We start from the raw sequence: 23,290 nt of genomic DNA, 5'->3' as shown, positions 1-23,290 counted from the left end.
GAGTAACTTTTTTGTGATAGATTTCTATCATAAATTATTTAGTGCACCACATGTTCTTCAATAATCTGAGGGAGGATAAACTAATAACTTTAACACAAAAATACCAAAATAGTTTGTTGGACCAATATGAACAATGTTATGTAACATACTTTAAAATAATGCAGTGGTGTAAATATTTTTTGGCTTTTGATACTATAGTCCAATAAAAACCAAGCAGGTCCAAAAAATAATTTTAAGGAAAAAAACAATTAACTATGGGAAACTGGACCTAAATAAAATCCTGCCTTTAAAGATGATTTCCACAAATGTATTTCTTTAATTTGTAATGTAATATTACAAGGTAGGTTAAAATAGTGAGAAAGGCAAGTTAATTTGTAAATCACATTTCTGTAACCAGAGTATTAAAGTAAACATTGAAGTCAGTTTTCAACACTGTAAAAAAAAAAAAAAAAATCAACTGTTTTATTTCAGCAGTGAAAGAAGTTCCAACAGCACCACCTGCTGGAGATAAACTGATACAGCAGATTGTTTGATTTAACACGTCACAAACCGGTTAGAGAACCAGAAAGTATTTTCACACGTTATTGTACTGAGCTGAGACGCCATTACTGGATGTCAGATCTCTGCTGAATAAACACGGAGATATTTAGAAGATTTGAAGAAGAAGCAGCTGAAACTTTTGGTGAGTTTGGCTGTTGAAATAATTCAATCCAAAATGGCTGAGAAAATCGCTCTTGTTGAAAGTTTCCTGAGCTGCCATGTGTGTTCAGAGACTTTCAGAAATCCTGTGTCTCTGAGCTGCAACCACAGCTTCTGTTCAAGCTGCCTGCAGAAATTCTGGGAACAAGCTGGAAACAAGAACTGTCCCATCTGTAAAAGAAAATCTTCCAAGGATTTTCCAGGAGTAAACTTCACTCTGAAGGAACTGGCTGACTCTTTTACTGGAAGACAGAAATCTGGATCATCTGAGGCAGAAAAAGGAGCAAAGCAGCTGATGGTGGTCTGCAGCAAACACCAAGAAGACCCTAAACTGTTCTGTGAAGACGAGCAGAGAGCTGTGTGTCCTGTCTGTGAGTTTTCTCTCCACCAGAGTCACAAAGTGGTTCCTATAGAACAAGCAGTCAGTGAGCTGAAGGAGCAGCTGAGATCTGACTTAAAGTCTCTGCAGGACAAGAGGAACAAACACAAACAGGTGGAGAAAACATACGAGGATGTGATTGAACACTGCAAGAAGCAGCTGTTGTCCACAGAGAGACAGATCAGAGAAGAGTTCAACAAGATCCACCAGTTCCTGAGAGAGGAAGAGGAGTCCAGACTGGCAGCTCTGAGGGAGGAAGAGGAGCAGAAGAGTAAGACTATCAGCAGAGAGATGAAGAGGATCCAGGAGCAGATCTCCTCTCTGTCAGACAGCATCTCTGCTGTTGAAGAAGACCTGCAGAAAGACAACGTGTCGTTCCTCAGCAGTTATAAAGCCACTCAGAGCAGAGCCAGAGGTCAGAGGTCACTGTCAGATCCACAGCTGGTCTCAGGAGCTCTGATAGATGTGGCCAAACACCTGGGCAACCTGTCCTTCAGAGTCTGGGAGAAGATGAAGGAGAAGGTCCACTTCAGTCCTGTCATTCTGGACCCAAACACTGCAAATGGATTTCTCTACCTGTCTGATGATCTGACCAGTGTGAGGGATGGAGACACAAAGCAGCAGCTTCCTGATAATCCAGAGAGAAACACTAAGTACCCCTGTGTTTTTGGTTCTGAGGGCTTCATCTCAGGGAAACACAGCTGGGAGGTGGAGGTGGGAGACCATCCTCGCTGGAATATCGGTTATGTTAAAGAGTCAGTTGACAGGAAGGGGGAATTATTTACTTCACCAAAATACGGAATCTGGTGTTTATTTCATCGTGATGGAAAATACACTAATGGTGTTGATAAGACTCTCACAGTGAAGAAGAATCTTCAGAGGATCAGAGTCCAGCTGGACTATGACAGGGGGGAGGTGTCCTTCTACGACCCTGAAGACATGTCTCACATCTACACTCACAGAGACACTTTCACTAAGAAACTTTTCCCTTATTTAGATGTTGGAAAAGCTGCTGATGCCACAACTTCTTATCTCAAAATCTGTCAAAGTGAGATTTCTGTTTAAAAATTTCAATGTTGTGTTTTTAAAATTCTCTAAATATTTTTTTCCATTTCAGATATCTTTATTTGCAGTCAGACCAACATTTGTTTTAAATTGTTAATGAACAAATTCTTTAGTGTTTTCAGGGTTTTTAAACCTTAATTTGAAATTAACAATAGGAAAACATGACAATTATTTTTGAAAATCAAACATCTTTAACATTTAATGAGTGTTTTTATTTTTGTGAAACAAGTAAAAAATAATCATTTAAGAATGTTTTTACTTCAGTACTTAGTTGTAATTTTTCTAACCAGCATTGGACAATTTTTCATTTGTCAATTTGACTGTTGAAGAAAAACTCTGTAGTTCACTGGACTTCAAATCACAGTCAGAACCAGCAGCCAGTTCTATTAGTCCAGTTATTATTTATGCTGATAGAAAGATTTAAATCACAAAGTTTTTTTCTCCTGAAACATTTATAGAATCAGTTCATATTCACCAGCAGAGTGGATTAATGGAGAACTGTTCCTGATAGCAGTTCTGTTGTTCCTCACAGTAAACTGGATCCAGAACCCGACCTGGTCCAGATGCTCCAGGTTCTGGATCTCTTTGCAGCCTGCAGAGCTCCTGCAGCTCCTCCATGTAGGACAGGGGTGGACAAAGTTTTTGACTCTTGGGCCACAATGGGTTCTTAAATCTGACAGAGGGGCCGGGCTAGGAGAAGATGTATGAAGTATTTGTGTAAACTACTAAAAATGACACGTGAAGCCATTGCATAAAAGGTTTTAGCTTCAACAGATAGTAAAGCATGAATATTCAAGGCATTGTGAAATCACGTTCACTTTCAGTAAGAACAGTTGTCAACGACCTTTTTTTTGTCAGTGCATCAAAGTTTAGAGTTAGTTTTGTTGTGGCGGTTCTCTGGATGGAGCTCAGGTGTTGCTGCATTAACTTAGATCTGTGATGGACTTTGTTGAAGTTCATGAGTCTGAACGTCTGCTCTCACATGTAGCTTGAGACAAACAGCGGCAGCATCTTCTGGGCTTCCCTCCGCAGGTTTAGAAACGTGACATCATTAAGTGAACCATAAAAATCATTCAGTTTATGAGAGCTGAAATTGTCCTTTAACACGGAGTCAGACCTGTGGTGCTGTTTCAGAATCTTGTGATAATGGACACCAGCTGAAGTGACTTGTCCATTTTCTCAAAATCAGAGAACCGACAGCAGAATTCTCTGAGTAGGTCGCTCAGTAATTTGCTGTATTTTTTCATGTTTTGGGCAGCCTCTGTTTGCAAGGCTAACGTGGGAAAATGAGCCAAATATGTTTTTGAAATTAGTTTGGAGAATAAGGGGAATTTGGATTTAAATGATTTCACATGTTGTGCACAAACTGATCTTTCCCCTCCTAGCTGTTCAACTGTGGATAACTTTTGTTTATCTTGTGGTTTTATTTTTCTTTAGCTCTTAAAATTGTTTTGAATTGTGCTGTTATGCACTTTTTAGTTTTTATCTCTGTTTATCCTGTTATTTTCCTATAACATTTTATCTATTTCATCTCAACATCTTTTTATTTGACCTTAGCTTGTAAAGCACGTTGTGCACCATACGGACTGTTGAAAAGTGCTATATAAATAAACTTTGATTGACTTTGATTCCCCTGTAGCTTTACGTTCAGCTCATTCATGAATGAAAATATGTCCAAAGCAAAAGTAAAGCCACAAAGCCAGTTCTTGTCCCTCAGTTCAGGAAATTCGTTTGATTTCTCCATTATTTAAAAAAAAAAATGCCCAAATCTTCTCTTTCAGCTCCCACACTCATTGGAACACTTTACCCAAACCTAACCAGCAGACACCAGAGCGGTAAAGCAGGTCCTGATGATTGGCATTGGTTTACTCCAGAAACATAAACTGACCACCCTGAATTCCCCTTTGCTGGTATGAAGTTAACAAGTTTTGCAGCTGGATTAATGATGTGATTAAACTGCTATATGCGCTGACCGGTACACAGATTCCTGATGGAGGATGCAGCTTCATTCTTTCCATGACAGCAGACAACCGGTAATATAAATCCTCTCCCTGCGTTTGTCCTTTCAGGGACTCCATGGTCAGAAACTCTGTTATCTCAAAACTGTCATTAATCCCTCAGATAAAACCGAGGAGCTGAACAGTGTTTTTTGTATTGTTACTTTTATCCAGTGCCAGGGAATATAAATGAATGGACTCCGCCTTTTTGTTTAACTCGCCGCTATATCTTCATCAATTGAGTCACTGTCCTGCGTGATAATCAGATTTTTTTTCAAACTTGTCTTTTGCTCTCTGGACACAAGACACCTGCGATCTCAATCATGCATTCTTTTAAAAACTCTCCTATGGAGAAAGGTTTGCTAGCCTTTGTCAATTTGAACGGCAGCTAAAAACGTAACTTTGTACTTGAGTCTTGGATCATAGTTTGTAGACAAAAATGTTTTGCTTATTTTGTAAATTAGCCGCCAACGACCCGTTCTTGCCTTGGCTGTTTCTGAGCATATCTGGATGCTTGGTAGCAAAGCAAAAGCTGAAATTGTAGTCTTTGAAAACTGTGACCATTTCTTGACGTCAAAATGTAACATGTTTCTTCAACATAGAGCGCTGATCGGACTTCAGTGAAGGATTATTTTTGGTCCACTACTTATTAAACACTAGGAAGTTACTTTTCACTTCTTTGATTTCCCTCGAGGAATAATAAAGTATTTCTACATTCTGCTCTGAATATATGTTTTATATTTTTTTGAGTGACTCTCTTTCTTTTTATGGCTTCTGATTTTTGCCTTTTTATAATTTTGTTTTCTCTACCCAATCTGTCTAGTGAACACTTCTTCCTAGGTGTGGCTGGCTGGTTGTCTGATTACTCATTCTCCTTATTTGCAGTCAACACCCTCAACTATACTAGCAGTAAGTTCAATTACTTCCAGTGCAAAGAGTCAGTTGGCAAACTGGAAATTTTAAGTTATTAGTCAACAACCCAGTTTCCTTTATGTTCATGGAAAGGATTCATACAATCTGACACACTTGCTCAATTACTCCCTCGTTTGAATATTATAGACCAGACCAAGAGAGAAGCTTGGAGGCTTGAGTCCCAGAAACCTTCAGCCGGTGCTTCTCCTGGACCAGATTGTTAAATCACTTCAACTAAATTATTACTAATGCAGGGTTTGAAATATTCACTCACTCCTTCTCTTTCTACATGTGCCATAGGAATTAGTGAACAACTGGCTCACAGGGCAATTACTTATGCAAACTTGAACCACACCTTCCTAACTTCTCCATAGCCCAGTCCAGATCTAAACAGGTTTTCCTTAAATCCTGAGATCTTAAGACTGAAAGTAATGGATTAATTAAAGTCTTCAGTTAATTTTGTGATTTCACCATTAAGTGGGAGAAGAGTGTTTTGATGCCTCTTTCTGATTATCTAGATGCTAGTTTTCTTAATAGTTTAGAGACAACACTGAGCACTTTGAATATTTGGGAATCAGTATTCCCATTGGTAGGTGGAGATTGCTTCCAATTCCCTTAACTGGACACATCAATATTGTAAGAATGGTTATACTTCCATTCTTACAATATTTTGGAAGAGATAGTTCCTTTATCTCTTCCAAAATATCCTCTTATTTCTTATTTTCTCTTTTTAAATCTAGTTTTCTTATTTCATTTATTTGGTCTGGCAAGTCCCCTCGTATTTCTAAATTACATCTGCAGGAGCCCACATTAGAAGGTGGACTTGGCTCGCCTGTCTTAAGGCACTACCACTGGGCCTGTGAGGCTAGGGCTTGAACATTGTGGAATAAAAACAGTGACATCTGCAAGCCCTGTTGGCCGAAAATTGAGTCACGGAGTTTTATGTCTCATACTGGAGCATCTCTGTCCGGATTAATATTTACCGAAGATGACATACCAATTAGAAAGCTTGAGCATGATTCTATTTTCTGCAACACTATTAAAATCTTAAAATAAATTAAGAGACTACTAGGCCCTCCAAAATTGTCAGTCTACTGCCATATGTTTTAAAAATCTTGCATTTATGCCATGATAGATTCTGTGCTTTTGCAGTGGTCATACAAAGGTTTAATTGACACAGATGATCTTTGTATTGATAATAAATTTGCATTATTTGCTCAGTTGCAAACAGGGTTCAATCTCCCACGAGAACATTTTACAGGTACCTGCAAGTCAATCATTAACCCAGTTTGAAAGTTTACCTGTACAACATGTTTTATGAGATAGTGGAGAAAATCTTGCACAACAAAACTTTCTCTATAGCAACTTCTTTAGTCCATATCAAAGAGGACTTGATAAAAGATACAAATGCTGCTATTTCAGATGTTTTATGGGAGAAAGCTTGGGGTGGGATCAAAACAAGCTCAATTGAATTGAATTAATGCTAGACTACAGCTTATACAGTTTAAAGTTATACATTGATTGCATTACTCTGAAATTAAGCTAAATAATCATTTTTCTCTCTGTTTCCCCAAAATGTGATGGTACACTGGGTCATTTCTTGCTTTTTTGTCTACTCCTTAAAATTTTTTGTCTGACATTTTTCAGTTGTACAGTACCATATATAAGGAGACAATAATACAGGACGCTTTAACTGTGATACTTGGATGTGTTGTAATAGTATTATTGGCCTAATTCTGCTTCGCTAATAAAGGCCCATTTTTACCCCGGTTTAAGATTTGACAATAAATGAGAAAAGCATTGATCAGAGGTAAAAGATTGTAATATGCATATTTAATTCATAGAAATTAAATATGGAGACAGAGTTTACATTACCATTCAAGATGATTTCACAGCACGATGTAGAAGTCTGTCTGTTTTCCCAAAACATCCTTTTTAATACAGTGTCTGCCCTCCTCTAAGTTAGGGAGGGAGGGGTGATCTATTCGAACACAGAAACTCTTCTGGCCTACTCCCCCACCTGCCATAAAACTCTATGTGTTATTCTACCCAGCAACAGGAAGAGACAGTCAACACTCTGCATTCCTCAGCAACCCCAACTAAGATATATTTTTTATTCTCAACAACTCCCTCTGTTTTGATCCTAATAGATCAAACTAATAACTAGGCTAAACTAAGTCCATGTCTTGAAACCCTTAAACAAAGTGTAAATGATAAGATGCAAAATTGTAACCCACTGTCCCCTCTTTTGGCGGCTTATGAAATCAAAGTAAGTTCAAATTTACCCCTTAAATGTAAAATAACCCAAGTATAAGCTAATAAGCTACTAAACCTATCTGAATCTCAAGCATACTAGAATTAAGAAAAGTAAGCACCTTTATCAAGGAGGTGCAAAGGCTAAAATAACTTTGCAACTACCAAGAAACTGTTATATGAGCTAAATATGACTCTAAGAGTCCTAACCTAGATTAATAAGATGTCTTTTTAGAAATTAATATAACCTGTGAAAGCACTACACTCAGATCAAACCACAGAATAAAGACCAAATTATCATACAATGCAAAACCAAGATTCTAACACTACTAGGATTTAACATCTTAGGAATATGTAACTTATAAGAAAAATACAGTGATCACAAAATTATTTTTACACAATGCATTCAATTGTTGTCATGAGGTCTTGCGTCTCAGAGATGTCTTCTTCTTGCCCTTAAAGATAATGGTTTATAGAGTCATTGTTCCAACCGCCGATCCCCATACATCTGTATGTGAATTATTTTATTAAAAATACAAAATAAAAATCCAGCAGCCTCATCCGTGAGTGGCAATTCTGCGCTTCAAGTTGCTCCGGTGATCCTTCCTTGAACCCTCTGGCGGTTGGTACACACGGCTCCTGGAATCTGAAGGGCCTCCTGACCCATTGGCCCACCACATCTGCCTGTCGATGACCTTAGCGCGCACTCATTCGAGGTTGGGGTTGGTGGACTCTCCTTCACATTCCTGGACTCTCCTAATTTATGTCTCCAATACAACCTGAAACTTACACGACAATCTTTAGATATCGAATGTTGTGTGCTACCTGTAATTCCGGAGGTTGACTTTGGCCCTGAAAAACTCCTTTCAGTCATATGGAATTGTATTCTGTAATGAAATTAACTGAACACTCCCACAAGAAACAAACATCAAAGCTTTTTACCCCATTTTCAATTTTAGTCTGTGCACAGATTTTAGCCAATTGTTTTTAGAATCCCCATAAATCCTTACCACCTTCCATTGTTCCATCTTCATCCTATGGGAAGCCTATTTTAGAAATGTAATAGTTAATGAGACACTTTATCACAATTTCTCTGTCCTCTCCTTCCGTGGGCCTCTGATTGTCCTGCAAGAGAATGCACGCACGCACACACAAAACTTCTCAGCGCGCTGTATGTCACCACTCCATTAAACTCTGTAACCTCTGCTCCCATCCCAGATGTCCTGCTCTGTGTGCTGCGAAAATGTTCCTATTTTTATTCTGAGAGAAAAAGCAAACCCCCATCAGGTCATTTTATAGAATGTAGTCCCCTTGCAATGAATTCCTCCATTTGTTTACCTTCAAGAGATACCATCCTCAAATATAAAGTCTTGCATCCACATATGTCTATCAAGTTGTTACAAATCCTGACACACCAATGATTTTAAACTAAGCCAAGCAGGGCCTTTAATAGGACTAGCTTAGATATGCATTAAGTTACCCTCTGTTTTTCTATTTTATCCATTTTTTCTAGTTTATGTAGTTTTTCTATTTTATTTAACATTCACTTATTGTAGTGCTAAACCTGTGGGCCTGTTTCCAAAACCTATCTGTTTAACCCTTCCAGGAACCCCGAGGGGGCTGAGCTAACCGGCCTTATGGAGTCTTTGTCTAGCATATACGTGCTGTCTGACACCTCGCTCATTAAATCTAATTTATGGTCCCGGCCTGATTCTTAGGAGTCGACTGAACAAACATTCAGAGCGCCATGGGAGAGTTCTTTCGTTTTTTTTTTTAGACAACCGTTATCTAATTTGTTATCTAATTTACAATGCAGTCACATACCTCCCGTTGGGTCCTGCAAAGGAACCCCCATCCAAGTTTCTGTTCTCTATCCCTCTGTTTGAGAACAAAATTAATTTTGTGACAAAACATTAACAATGATCAGTATTTAGTCATCATAGGGAGTCAATTAACTGCAAATGCTCACCTGTGTTAAAGTAGGAAGAAGTTGCATAAGATCAGTGTATCTAAATGAAATAATAACTACAAGTTTATGTTTTCAGTGGCACACAGCAATTCGGCTTTGTGAGAATGCTGGATGTTCCAAGATATTTACATACTGAGACAGGGTGGTGTATCTGGGCAAAAGACATATAAAACATTGTTTTTAACCTGAATAAAACACCTGGTAATATAGCAAATCCTGGTGAAAAGCTGGTTTAACATGGCTGGCAGCTGTTATATGTACAATAGAAAAATCTCAATACTTGTGAGCTGATAAGGAATAACCTAAAAGATTGTTTAACCTAAAAAAGTGTGTCTGGTAAGGAATAATATTTGGTTTAGAAACAGAATGTGTATCTCAGGGCACATGTGCATACCAGAGAGAGGCCTCGTCGTAAAAATGGCCCCAGGAAGTCCGAAGCTGATAACAACTCCCATTCTGGCAATTTATGGCATGCAGTTGGTAACCAGAGAGACAGGTCCACCCAGTGAATCTCCTGCACATAGTTGTACACTGTTCGCTGTTTAATTGTGCACATAACAAAAAGTGAATAAACATGAATATATTGTCAAAACCGCAAACCTGTGCACTGGGATACACTCAATTGGCTGCCTTAAGAAATTATGAACCAGCTCCTGTCCATCTGCCCAGGAACTCAAAGATGTTTGATATCAGACTGTGTGGCTCCTGAGATGAACTCGGATTGACATGCGACAGATCAGGCAAACATGAGATCGGAGTTAAGACTTCATATTCAAGGCTTCCACGTGTGGAACTCTACATTTCTTCCCCATGTGTTGCAGTGGCAGCTCAGCGAAGCACCTCAGTGACAAAAGTTCCCTTTTCACAACTCAGATGCTGATGAATCAAGTGGCTCCAATATGTGCAAAAAGTTCATACAGGCACTTTCCTTGACAGCTTGGGATCTGCGCTGTTCATGAGCGTTGGAAATTTTTTAAGGGTGCGTAAACATTGTTCATGGGAGCTGATAGAATTATTATTACTATGTCTACATATTTTAGGTTATTTACTATTTTCATTTCATTTATCATATATATTTACTCTTTACTACTAAGAAGTTTTAAGGTTTTAGATTTCTCTATTATATTTGCAGAAGGCCTGCAGAAAGCAGAGAAATATGTTGTGACTATGATAAGTGTTTTTATGAACTCTATTCAGCCATCTGGAGTGCTGCACTGTGTGAACTGCTTGGTTTTATCTGGAAGGTCACAGTTATTTTGCTTATCCCTACCCCTTAGATTCAAAATGGAACCAGGGATTCCCTTTCCTAATAAATAGAGAGGGGGCGACGGATTTGCTTCAGATCGGATTTGGACATCTGTACAAAGCATCTCCGTTCGATCTCCTTGCAAGCTTATTTGAAAATCAATCTCATTGTTGTCTCTCCTTCTTGTGTTGTTAATGAATGTTTTAGGTGTTTGAACCTGACATTTAATTGGTCCTTCGAGCCGGATTCCAACATACAGGAGGATTTCCTCTGGGTGAGGTGAACCGGGTGAAAAGTCAGTGATCACTGCATTCAGAACCTTTTCCAAGGGCCTAGTCCATCTCGCCTCTGGGTTTCTGACTGTTGACGGGAAGTCCGAGGGAGGATTGACAGCAGTGGTGAGTGGATTTGTTTTTTTAAAGGTATAAATGAGTACCTGAGAGGTATTGCGCATAGAAGGGATAACGGAGTCCGAGAAAGTCCGTGATAACAAACCCTATCATCCTTGGCACTGATAGGTACACTAAGGGGTAACAGAGCCCAAAAGGTCTGTGAATTGAAGGGGTAACAGAGCCCAAAAGGTCTGTGAATTGAAGGGGTAACAGAGCCCAAAAGGTCTGTGAATCGAAGGGGTAACAGAGCCCAAAAAGTCTGTGTAGAAAAAAACAAAGTAGGATAACGGCATCCTGATAATAGGCCGTGTAATTCGAGTATAGGGCGGCAGAGTCCTACAAAACTAACGTCTGCATTGTGTGTTTGTGTGTTTTGTGTGTATGACTGGAAAATTAAATACCACTCGGTATTTTCTTTTCATTTAAAAACAGTGGGATTGTAAGTAACAAGCCTTTGTGGAGGTCTAGCAAGAATTCTCCACTCGAAAGAGTTGAAGTGAGAATTACCACAACAGGTATTTTATTGTTACCCCACGGTGTAAAACTCCCAGCCTATAGAACACCCTATGTGTTACAGGACTGGATCAAATTTATAAAAATGGGAAAGGGACAAAGGAAAACGTTGAAACAGCTCCAGAGTAAAGACTGGAAATTCATTGAACAGCAGGACCCTGATAAAATAAAACCTTTAGCTTCATGGGTAAAATAATACAATGCAGGTTTAAGGGGTGATTTAAGAAACAAAAATAGCTAAAATTCCAGGAAGGTATTATTAATAAATGAAGAGATTTAAAAGGGGATCCCACAGAAACATTTTGGGAGTTTTTGAAAACACAGCGGTTAGTCAAGGAGGTATTTAAAGGTCCCGTAGAGAAAAAAAAACAGTGTCGCAGAAGACTCTTTTCGCGCAAGCTGTCTGTCTGATATGTTTTTGTTTTTGTTATATCTTGTCCAATGTAATGTGTCGTTTAATGGGATCATTGCATGAAAGGAGAGAATGTTTGAACCCACAGCGCTTGAGAGTGTGTGTGCGCGCGAGTGGGTCTGTGTGTGTAAATCTGCGTATATGTGTGTGCATATATGTGTGTGCGTATGTTTGGCTCAGAATAGCGTCTGAGTGGAGAGATTTACAGTGGAAAAGTACTGTGTGGAGTTGATATTCGTGAAGGGAGAATTTGGCCAGAATAGTGGTAAAAAGTTATTATAGTTGATATTTGGCAGGGGATTAAACATTTCTTTGAGACAACTGAAAAAGAAAAAAGAAAAATATATTTTTTTTTGGTACAAGCATAATTTAACTAGTGTCATTTATTGCAAAATTGCATATTAAGATTCCCAAATGAGCTTTAATACTTTGAGTAATAAAAAGATAAAATACAAGATTCATTGAAATAATAAAATTAATAGTTTGACAGCCTTAGTTTAGAGATGATACACCAGACTTATATCTGGTTGAAAAAAGAAAAGCCAAAATTGAATAAAATGAATAAAAAAGGGGAAACGGAAACGGAAATAAAAGGACGTTGCACCGGGGAAGCGTTTACATGGGGGGACTGACTAGACACTTCCGTTGTGGATAAAAGTGTTCTGAACTGCTAATAGCGACGGATAACTTTCAAAAATGGATAAGCGTCCAGGTGTCTGCAAGACAAAGAGTTGCACCCTTGCGGGACTGAAGCGTAAAACCGTGTTTGGACGAAACACAGGAGGGTCTTAGCCAGCGCACGCTTTCCACTTTTTAAACTAAGCGGGAACTTAACACGTTGAAAACATCTTTCAGCGTTGCCATAGATGTTTTGAAAAATATTAAAAACATAGATCTGTCTGTGTAAGATAATGAAAAAAACAGGCCTTCGTCTGTTTTTTTCTGAATGTCATCATTTCTATGTAACTGTATGTATGTATCTATTTAACTAAACGTTTGTCTGGGTGAACTTATAAATCATGGTTTCAAAGATGTTCATTTGTTTTGGGAGAACTGCAGCTCCTAATTCAAATAACATTTTTAAGCATGAACTATGTTAACTAAAAACTAAAGAAGGAACAAGAGATACTTCAATAACAAAGTTTGTTTTTTTAACATTAAATATCAGGGCCGAATTAAATTGATACACGGAGAGATTAAAATGGTTTAAACGAAAAATATTTCAGCTTTGTTAGAAAATTGTAACAGGCAATGAGCTGTACATAAAAGGTTGTTGGGTTTACTCCACTACAGAATTAGGCAGTGACCCCATCATTTGTTTGAGCCCTAAAGTAATACAAACTCACTGAGATCTTATTGCTTATAACAATAGTGATTCATCACAAACCAGTCCATTTGAAAGAAGTTTAGAAATACATGATCTTTGATTTAAATAGATGTAAACATAAAAAAATAAAACTGTGCTTTGGCTTTGATCAAACCTGTATGGAACTACATATGGTTGCTTTTATAAAGGGGTCTCTATTAATTTATTTTATTTCTTTTTACTTGGGATTTGAATGCAACTAATGAGAAATTTTGAAAAGTGTCAAATTATCAGAAGGCAACGTTACACGCGTCATCAGTTACAAAATCATCTGATGTTATTAGTTATGCTGAACTGAGGTGAACCTCAGAGGGACAGTATAACCTGAAACAGGACAATAGATATGATAAACAAATCTGACCATGATGTAAACATCTGAATGTTATGGCAAGGCTGGGTCTGTGTGTTCTGGCCTGGGAGCACGAAAACTATGTCAGAGGGAAAAATAAAATAAAGCCAGCTTCTGAAGGGTTAAATTCTAATTCTAATCTTGGGTTGTTTTGGGTAGCCTTCTCAATGTACTTACTGGGAAAACTCTTATCATTTATAGAGAAACACTAGAAGCTCAAAAACCTAAAAGACAAAATCATTGCTTTAAGGTTTAACGCTTGACCAATTGAGATTTGGGAAGTTATGTATAAATAAAGATATTACTAACAGCAAATACACATGGTCAATGGACCAGAAGAATGTCAAAAGTTTGTAATAAGTCAAAAACCTATGTCCAGGCCCGTATGAAGACAATGTGGTGCCCCTGGGCACTATACCTCAAAGCCCCCCCACCCATCAGACATAATCAAGGGGATTTCTGTAATGTAATTTACTATTTACTAACTTACACAACTACATGTAGGCATATGAGCAGTGAGCAATATTCAAATATCTCATTTTAAAATGTTGAAATCAAAAAGCACAGCTTTTGATGTCTGTTCATTTTGGATTAATTTTCTGTAGCGTTAAAAAAGACGATACATTTGAACGTACTTGTGGACCAGCTCAACTATGACAGATTGGGGAGGGGGAGTGATAGATCATGTAGCCTAATCTTGATTTATTTATCATTTTTTATTATTGTGACATCAGTGTTCACAAAATGAATAATGCATGGTCAATTTCAAGTAAATAATATAACAATTTATGAAAAATATATTTTTAAAGCATGTGGCATGTGGTGACCCCCCTCCCCCCACATGGTTGGTGCCCCTGGGCACTGGCCCACTGGCCCTTATGGATATTCCGGCCCTGCTATGTCATATTGAAAATACATAATCGTGCTCCTTGGGAGACAAATTTGTTTTTTTGGTTATTTTGTTTTGATTTTTTTCTTTTAGAGATGTTTTGAACAGCGTTTCAAAATATAAGGTGGTGTCTTAAAAATGTTTGTTGCTTTATGCTATTAACAGTTCTGTCTTTCTGCTTCTTTTTCTTTGCAAAGAAACCTGGTCAATATGATAGGAATGTGCTAACAGAGAGATTTAGTCTCTTTTTAGACATTCTCAGATGCGAGTGAATACCAAAACGGTGCTGCAGTGCCATGGGGGCTGATCCATGGGACAAAAGAGAAAAGGTGATGTCATTGACTTCAGCCTGATCCAGTTTTGAGTTTTATTTTGTCAGAGGCAAAGTTTGATTTATTTTTTAAATTATTTTATTTATTTTATGTTTGTCATGTTAGAGGGAACACAGCGGTTAAAATGTTTGTGACTGCTTTGCTGTAATTTCTTTTCAACCTATGGAGCGTTTATTTGGCAAAAAATGCTGGCAGAATTCATTCTGTTTGCAGGCGTGAGGACTGGAGGATGGACTCTTGAAGGGAAGGAGAATGTTGTGCTTAAGTCAGACATTGGACTGAAAATGGACAATGGCAAGGACTATGACTGAAGCATCGGACAACCTTCGACAAAAAACAGATGAGTTCTGCAGACACGACTTCATGCATTTCACTTCAGATTTTCTTGTACACAATTAAAACAAAACACACATTATGAAACACATTAGGATTATGTAAAGGTAAAAACTTTTAAATAAGCAACTTGATGGAATCATAGAGCAACTTAATAAATTAAGTGGGTATTATATCAACAGTTAAATAAATAAAGAAATTAATTAGTTTTCACTATATAAGCAGAGTAACCTGAACTTTTAAATTAAAATTTAATTTAATGAACATCTTAGAGTAAGCAGATTTCTGCCAATCCGGCAGGCATCAATAAAACAGTAACAAAAGGTTACTGGATAAAATGGATAAGGTTGCAATAGAATTAGCATAATGACACATCCTACTAACTAACATGGGTAGATTTAGGATTAAAGCATCAGTGTAAAATGGTTACAATATTTATGGAGATTTAGTATCTCTCGACTAGAACAAATAACTCAATAGTTTAACTGGTTGTTAAAACATCCTAAGGGGAAGAACACATAAAACAGAGGTTAGCTAATTGCTAACCTGAAGGCTTTTAGATCAGGATAATTTAATGGTTATCCTCTTACATACAGAAAAGAAGTAAGATTTATTTAATTAGATTAAATTATGGAGACATTTTGGATCTGGTCAGGATTGCTGGGGATGAATGAAGGTTTTCTCTGAGGAACATTAAAGCAACAAAGACATCCCACATTGGAACTCCTGTTGTGTAAAGAACATCTTGAAAGGCACGTAAGGTGAGATCCTTACAATGAGAGACGTTCCACACAGGGGGGTGTGGAGACCCCTGGGGCATGGCACCCAGGACGAGCTGCTGTGGCTTGCCCTGTTGTAAACTTGACACAGCTGGTGGAACCAGAGAGACGATGAGGTGGTCCCACAGGTTACCTGACACCTAACACTGACTGTAAAGGGTTCTGGGTTTTCAGGGTTGCTGAAAACAGAAAGCTTCAGAGAACCTTAACCTTTCCTGACCAGGCACTCAAAATATATAGATCAGATTACTGAGGCCTAGACAAATAGGAATGCAGAGACGCGTTCATCCAAGAACTTCTTAATCAAAGTCCTTAATCCTCAGTTAAATAATGGCAAATAATCACATGTGTGGTTTACTTTATTTTAAGATTAAATTGGGAACTAATTCTGATTTGCTTAAGTAGCTTTAGTTGTTCAACAATGTTAGAACGTTTTCAAAAAGCTCTCCTGCTCACTGCTTTGTTTTGTAGAACCTTGGCATCCTTGAACGGTAACAGCTTGGTATAAATATTTTGTCTTTTCTGTGCAGAACAGCACCTCACTTTCTTTCTTTTAGAAAAAAAAGAGAGAGAGAGAGAGAGAAAGAGGGAAAAGGCTTTCACGTGGAAAGGCTTCCTTTTTCTCCGTTGGGGTTTTAAAATAAAATGGGAAATGACATGAAACGAATATGTTGATGAAATTATGTTGCAGAGAACTTCAACTGTCAGACAATTAAAGTTAAGGCAAACATTGGATGCATTCGGTTAAGTATTATTAGGAAACTACTGCAAACACATTTGAACTTAAAGATTACTCTTTTAACTAATAATTAAATTGCATAATTCTGGGAGCTAAATAATTGTGCACGGAAATATCTTGAATGTGAAAGTGCTTGGAGGATATTTTAATAAATGACACATGAATGGGGTTTTTGATAAGAACACTAATTACACCTTGTTTCTGTTCTCCAGTGGAAACAAGGACTCGTGTCTGCAGACCATCTTCACAAAGTGTTTTATTAGAGAGAAATGCAAGATAAAATGCTCAGTGCCCATCCAGAACTGAACACTTATTACCATCCAGCTCAATCGTCCAGCCTGCGAGGAGGAACCAGAAGAGGACTGGGGATGAAGAAGCCAGAGAACTCTGATTCCTTATTCTTCAACGGGAGGCGTTGCCTGAAGAGACCCTAAGCGCGATTAGATTAATTTCTGCCTTGTGCCTGAATGGCCTGAAGGCTTTCTTAACTTTGCGTTCTTGACGTTTTGGACTCTTCTCATATTGTGTTACTGTTTGTTTAACTGCTCTGTTCTACTGACTTACTTTGATTTTTTTTGTGTGTTAAGACATCTACACTGTGATGTTGCATTATGTTCAATATGATTTATGGTAAAGGATGGAAACTGTTTGCTTCAGACACACAAAGACCTACGGTTTATGCAATTTTTTGCTTTGATATAGGAAGAACCAGGGTCTGATTGGCTCTAAAGATCCTTTAATCTTAGCTGGTAATGGTAACTCCTAGTTTCAATAGAGGTACTTCTCGCTCAGATTGGCCGAGAGCGGGATTTCACCATGGGGTCAAATCAGTTTTTATCATCTTTTAGATAGGATGAATTTTTCTGATGACAAAGACCCAGCCTGCCCTCTGATGCCCCTCAGTGGTACTCCTGGATTTGTAAGGTAGGAAAGTGATGGATGATTGTCCATGGGAATGGTGAATGGAGAACCAAGTAAGGGGTTTTACAGGGTGGGGGAAGAGTAGACGGATTCGACCTTGGTTACTGAACAGTTTTTTCTTATCTAGTCTAATGTAAAATTCAAATAATGTGCGCATAGGGACCTAAAACAGGCCTTACTTAATTAGATGAACCCTAAATTGTAAATAAAAGCTAAACCTTTCTTCTTGTGTGGTACAACTCTATGAAGCATTCATGTTGATCTGTACTAAAAGTTACAGCACTGCCCGGTTCCAACACGGGAACCTTCAATGTTGTGGAAAATATTATTCAGCTGTACGGAAGTTCGCGGTTGAACCAAAGGACTGTATTAATAAGCTGCTACTTTTTAAAAGAAAGAAAACATCATGAACGATTGAAGTGAGATGAGAAAAAGAGTATATTAAATGATAACAGGGGGGAATGATAGAATTATTATTACTATGTCTACATATTTTAGGTTATTTACTATTTTCATTTCATTTATCATATATATTTACTCTTTACTACTAAGAAGTTTTAAGGTTTTAGATTTCTCTATTATATTTGCAGAAGGCCTGCAGAAAGCAGAGAAATATGTTGTGACTATGATAAGTGTTTTTATGAACTCTATTCAGCCATCTGGAGTGCTGCACTGTGTGAACTGCTTGGTTTTATCTGGAAGGTCACAGTTATTTTGCTTATCCCTACCCCTTAGATTCAAAATGGAACCAGGGATTCCCTTTCCTAATAAATAGAGAGGGGGCGACGGATTTGCTTCAGATCGGATTTGGACATCTGTACAAAGCATCTCCGTTCGATCTCCTTGAAAGCTTATTTGAAAATCAATCTCATTGTTGTCTCTCCTTCTTGTGTTGTTAATGAATGTTTTAGGTGTTTGTTATCCCCTTGCTGGGGTACTGACCTTCTGGATGTGAGGTCGTATTGGGACTTCATGCCAAGATTCGGTGACTCGATGCCAGGCTGACTTGTTGGTGTGAAACAATCCCTTGCCCAATGCCCAGAGTGTCCACAGTTGTAGCAGATGTCTGTAGATGTTCGAAAAGTTCTGACATGTCCACCTTGTCTTTTCGGTCCTCTGCTCCTTCCCCCATGTCTGCGCTGATCGGTACAATGCCATCGGCGTCCATGCACAGGAACAACAAATCTGGAATCAAATAAAGAACAGAAAAGCGAAGGAGGCACCCCCCCCCCCCTCCTTGAATGAAATTAGACTGTGGTTGGAACCATAAGGGTTTGAGCTCCATGTGATGCACCAGCTGAGATATTTCTTTGTGCCATCTCCTGCTTTCTCTTGCTCACTTTCCGCTTTGCTTCTAGTAACTGTAATTTAAGTAATATAAGTTGCAGGTCCTCTAAGTCTCGCTTCGACTTTCTGTCCTCCCTTTAAGCCACATGCAAATAGTCTATCAAACGGGTTTCCCAGCAAGCATACGAACACCCAGGCATATCAGGATTTTGTTTCATAAGCAGGGACACTAAAGAAGGAACCCCATCCAAAACTGCCCCTCTAAATATTTCACCCAGATTGGAGCGATTTGTTTTAGGATCCACACCTGTGTGCTTGATCCATTTCTCTGCAGCTTGAGTTATGTAATCTTTAGGACGCTGTTGCAGGTCCCAGGCGAATTCAGGAAGCTCTACTGATGTGGATATTGAAAAGTGCTGTGTAATTGCATCTTCCAATGAAGAAATCACTGAGAACAATAAAGTTTCCTCAGGCACAGACACAGAAAGTCTTAAAATGGCTTTAAAATCACCGAGAGCCAGTTTTAAGCCTTTGGTTAAATTTTGTAATTCAACCAGCCATGATTGACCACCAGCACCGATGCTGGGGAGTTTATTCACCAGAAGTTGCATATCACCAAGTGAACAAGTAGAAAATTCCTCTGTTCTTAAATTATTGTGTGACAAGGGCATCTGCATTTTGGTAGGACTTTGAAAATGTGGATACATATACTGAATAATTTGGAGACCGTCCTGTGATTATCCCATAATATTTCCCGTTTCTACTAATTTCTGCCGTTCTGCAATACCAGTATCTATAATAAAATGATGCAAGCCATTAACATTTGTCATAGATTCCTCAATTTTAGCTGCTTCATTTGAGGATGACTTCAAAACTGACTCATGACTAAATGCAGGGTTAACAAAATCTGTCAAATCAACCACAATATCCTGTTGCCCACACCATTAAGCTTCATTTTAACCTTAACTTTTAACTTTTTTTTTTAGTTTTGCTTACTCGTGTTTTCCCAGGCCTGCAAACGAGCAGAAGCTGATAGGGTGCTATTTTCTGCTCTCTATTAATCAGCTAGATTTAAGTCTGACGAATTATATCTATTTATTTATGTATTATAACTAGGGCTATCAAACAAAGAAAACATTTTAATCACTATTTAATCACAAATTATATTTTATTTCTGAAAGTGTATACGTTCATTAGGCATTTTAAAATGCTATTTTGCAATAGATAACGCTAATTAAAATTATACTCTAACAGAAGGTATCTTCCCTTTTTGTTTTTTTCCCAATTTTGAATGCCTCAAACAGATGACCAAATGAAATCTGCTCCACAATCACTTATCCTATTTTGAGGCCCAGAGCCAGGGAGAGGGTAATTCACACCCCAGCAGAAACACACACACACAGACCCCCACACTTTGCTGAGCCGCAGGGCTCAATCAGTCTGTGCTTCTCACTCACACTCCATGGATCCCATTCACAACCGAGACATTCAAACCATAACAAACATTAATATTTAGACACAGACAGCTTTGCGCACGAGGAGGGTCTACTCTAGTACCCTTCCGCTCGACGGAACGTTGTCTTATTTTAATATCTCCTCTTCTAACCGTTGTGCATCAGAACCTTGTTCTGATGCACAACGGTTCTCTATTCAGAACCGTTCTGATATTTCTATTTCATTGATCCCCAATTAAAACCATTAAGTACTGGAGAAGTTATTTCCATGCACTGGTTGTTCTGATGGAGGAGGCAGGAAAAAAACTTTCAGCCATGAAACATGTTTTCATCGCCATCTGCTGGAGACAAAGAGACACATCAGAGGTACTTCTCAGCACATTGAACACGTCACTGATACTGTAGACTCAAAGCTTCTCTGCAATAAACAAAACTGATTTCAGATTGAGATAGTTTTACTATAAAATTAAACAATAAAGTTATGATGATGCTGATAGTTTTTGTCTTATTTGCAGAACACCTTCAGATGAAATACTAAACATAAATAACAGGTTCTTTAAGCTTTGTGGTCTCTTGGTTCATTTACAGTTTTGGAAATCATTAAAAGTTAGTATTCAGGTTTTTCAATAAATATCATTGTTAAATGTCAAAAGAATAAATGAAACATCCTTCAATGATCACATATTTCACTGATCTGTCTTGATGTAAAACGCAGCCGGCATGAATCACAGTTGAATGATAACGAGGGTTCATTATGGAAAACCCCATGGTTTCATCATAGGTGAATTAAACAAAAAAAAAAACTGTGGACTGTTGCTGAAAATCAGAGAGATGAAACCAGACTAAAATAATCATCTAAAATGTTCTGGGTTTTGTTGAGTTGAATTAATCAGTCAGTTTAGATAAACATGTTCACAGTCATATAACATTTAATCAGGCTGTTACACCTGCAGTTAAAACATGTTGTCCAACAAGTTTATGGACTTGCTTCACTGACATTTCAAGGAATTTATCCTAGACTAGAAGGAATGAAAACAGTTCATCTGGTAGAGTGAGACAAAAACCTGTCTGACTGGAAACATGTCACTAAGAGGAAGATGAAAGTAGTGTTTAACATTGTTGAACTGAGCTGAGAAGCCATTACTGGGTGTCAGGTCTCTGCTGAATAAACACTGAAATATTTCATAGATTTTCAGAAGAAGCAGCTGAAACTTTGTGTGAGTTTGGCTGTTGAAATAATTCAATCCAAAATGGCTGAGAAAATCACTGTTTTTGAAAGTTACCTGAGCTGCCATGTGTGTTCAGAGACAATCTACGATATATGAGAGACAACACAATAAAAACAAGTTGAACTAAAAGATTCTTGGAATAAAAATGCATTCAGCAGCAACTCCATAGAAATAGAAGCAGTTTTTTCTAAAAGTCTGGCAGCAACAGCTTGGAGAGATTGGTCTCCTCAGGTCCTGAAGCGGGTCCAGGATCCACTAGAAGGTTCTGATAAGATGAACTCAGACTACAGGAGGAGGAATATGTCTGAATAAATCCAGCAACATAGGAAGGAGTCTGTCCATGTACAGTTCTGAAGGTTAAGACTGAGATTTTAAAATTTAATCTAAATCAGATTGGCAGCCAGTGGAACGACGTAAAAACAGGTTGAATGAGTTCTTCTGTTTCAGTCAGTCGCCTTGCAGCAGAGTTTTGGACAACCTAAAGACGAGCCGATGTCTTCCTGTTGAAAAAAGTAAACAGATCGTTTCGATGCACACTCCTCTAGTTTAAAGTTGTAGCAAAAAACAAACCATCAACATTCATCGTAACATTTCTCCTCTGATAAAAACACAACTAAGAAGGTTTCAGTTCCAGTCATGAACCAACAGAGAAAAGCAAACTGTCCTGAAGATCTTGGAGGTGACTGAGGAGATTGGACTCATCATTTAGCTTCAACCTCCTGTTGCTTCTCTCTTTTTCTTCTTCTCTGCTCTCTGTGGAGGACAGCTGAGTCTCTTCCTCAGTCTCCTGATTCTGCTGCAGCCTGGAGCGTTCAGTTATAGTTGGACCTCCAGGCCAGTTGATGGTTCCTGTGAAGGATCAGAGGATTTTAGACCAAACTTTAAATCTGATGATGAAATAATGTGACATCTAAATGTAACACAGGCTGAACAAACATGCAGCAGCGAAGGACTCCTGCTGATATTTGACTTCCATCACAGAAAATTAACAAAATCAGTTCAGAGGCGTCACTTTATGATGGCAGCGGTCTTTAAGTCAACCTATGAGACACGTGTTGAAGATCTGTAGCCACAACTGACAACTGCAGCATAAAGGATGCAGAACAAACTGATCCGTGACTGAACAGGAATATAAATATCTGCTCAATCTGACAGCTGATGCTGGTAAAATACTTTGTGTTTAAAAGATGAATGAATTATTTTATCAATCAGTGGAGACTGAGTGAAATGATCAACCCAGAGATGCAGAAGAAATTCTAAGTAATTCAGATTATCTGTAGTGTTTTCAACAGAGACTCTGCTGTTCATGTCAGTTTAGACGTTTCAGATTTAAAACGTTTTTCTTTCAATATCAGTTTTAGTCATAAAGGTTTTAATATGAATTGAAAAGTAGCAAGTTTAAATGGTAAACGGATAGAATGTTATAGAGCTTTTCCAGTCATACTAACCACTCAAAGCGCTGTACACTAGAGCCACATTCATCCAATCACACTCACTAACAGACACAGATATTCATCCACAGTTGCGCAGCTCGGTAGGAAACTTGGAGTTAACTGCCATGCCCAGGCACACATCAACATGTGACAAGGGAAAGTTGGAATTGAATCTAGAAGAGTTCATTAATAAAACTTAATGAAAATATACATTAAACAGGTTTGCCTTTATATGTTTTCTCTGCTATTTAACCTTTATTTATACAGGTTGTCTCATTTAGATCCAAGATCTCATTTACAAGACAGACCTGTTTTGATAAAACAAAAACCAACAAAAGTCAC

At 38.1% G+C, this 23,290-nt stretch overlaps 1 protein-coding gene and 1 long non-coding RNA gene across 2 annotated transcripts; both read left to right on the top strand.

Annotated features, from left to right (window-relative positions):
• The first annotated feature begins 623 nt into the window (after positions 1 to 623).
• On the top strand, positions 624 to 2,143 carry LOC118564873 (nuclear factor 7, brain-like). The gene has a single exon (XM_036144206.1). It carries the CDS (start codon positions 716 to 718, stop codon positions 2,141 to 2,143), a length of 1,428 nt encoding a protein of 475 aa, XP_036000099.1. The 5' UTR covers positions 624 to 715.
• An 8,533-nt stretch (positions 2,144 to 10,676) lies between these two features.
• Positions 10,677 to 11,796, top strand: LOC118564872. The gene is made up of 2 exons (XR_004932079.1): positions 10,677 to 11,101; positions 11,136 to 11,796. It is a non-coding gene; the product is annotated as an uncharacterized LOC118564872 (long non-coding RNA).
• The last annotated feature ends 11,494 nt before the right edge of the window (positions 11,797 to 23,290 follow it).

This window comes from Fundulus heteroclitus, chromosome 12 (genome assembly GCF_011125445.2).
Source record: "Fundulus heteroclitus isolate FHET01 chromosome 12, MU-UCD_Fhet_4.1, whole genome shotgun sequence".
Classification (NCBI taxonomy): Eukaryota; Metazoa; Chordata; class Actinopteri; order Cyprinodontiformes; family Fundulidae; genus Fundulus; species Fundulus heteroclitus.
Note: the sequence above shows the minus strand (reverse complement) of the source record. Positions and strands in the feature narration are given on the sequence as shown.

Excerpts from the sequence above, each read along its gene's own strand:
- LOC118564873 (XM_036144206.1), top strand. The coding sequence starts at position 716 with ATGGCTGAGAAAATCGCTCTTGTTGAAAGTTTCCTGAGCTGCCATGTG.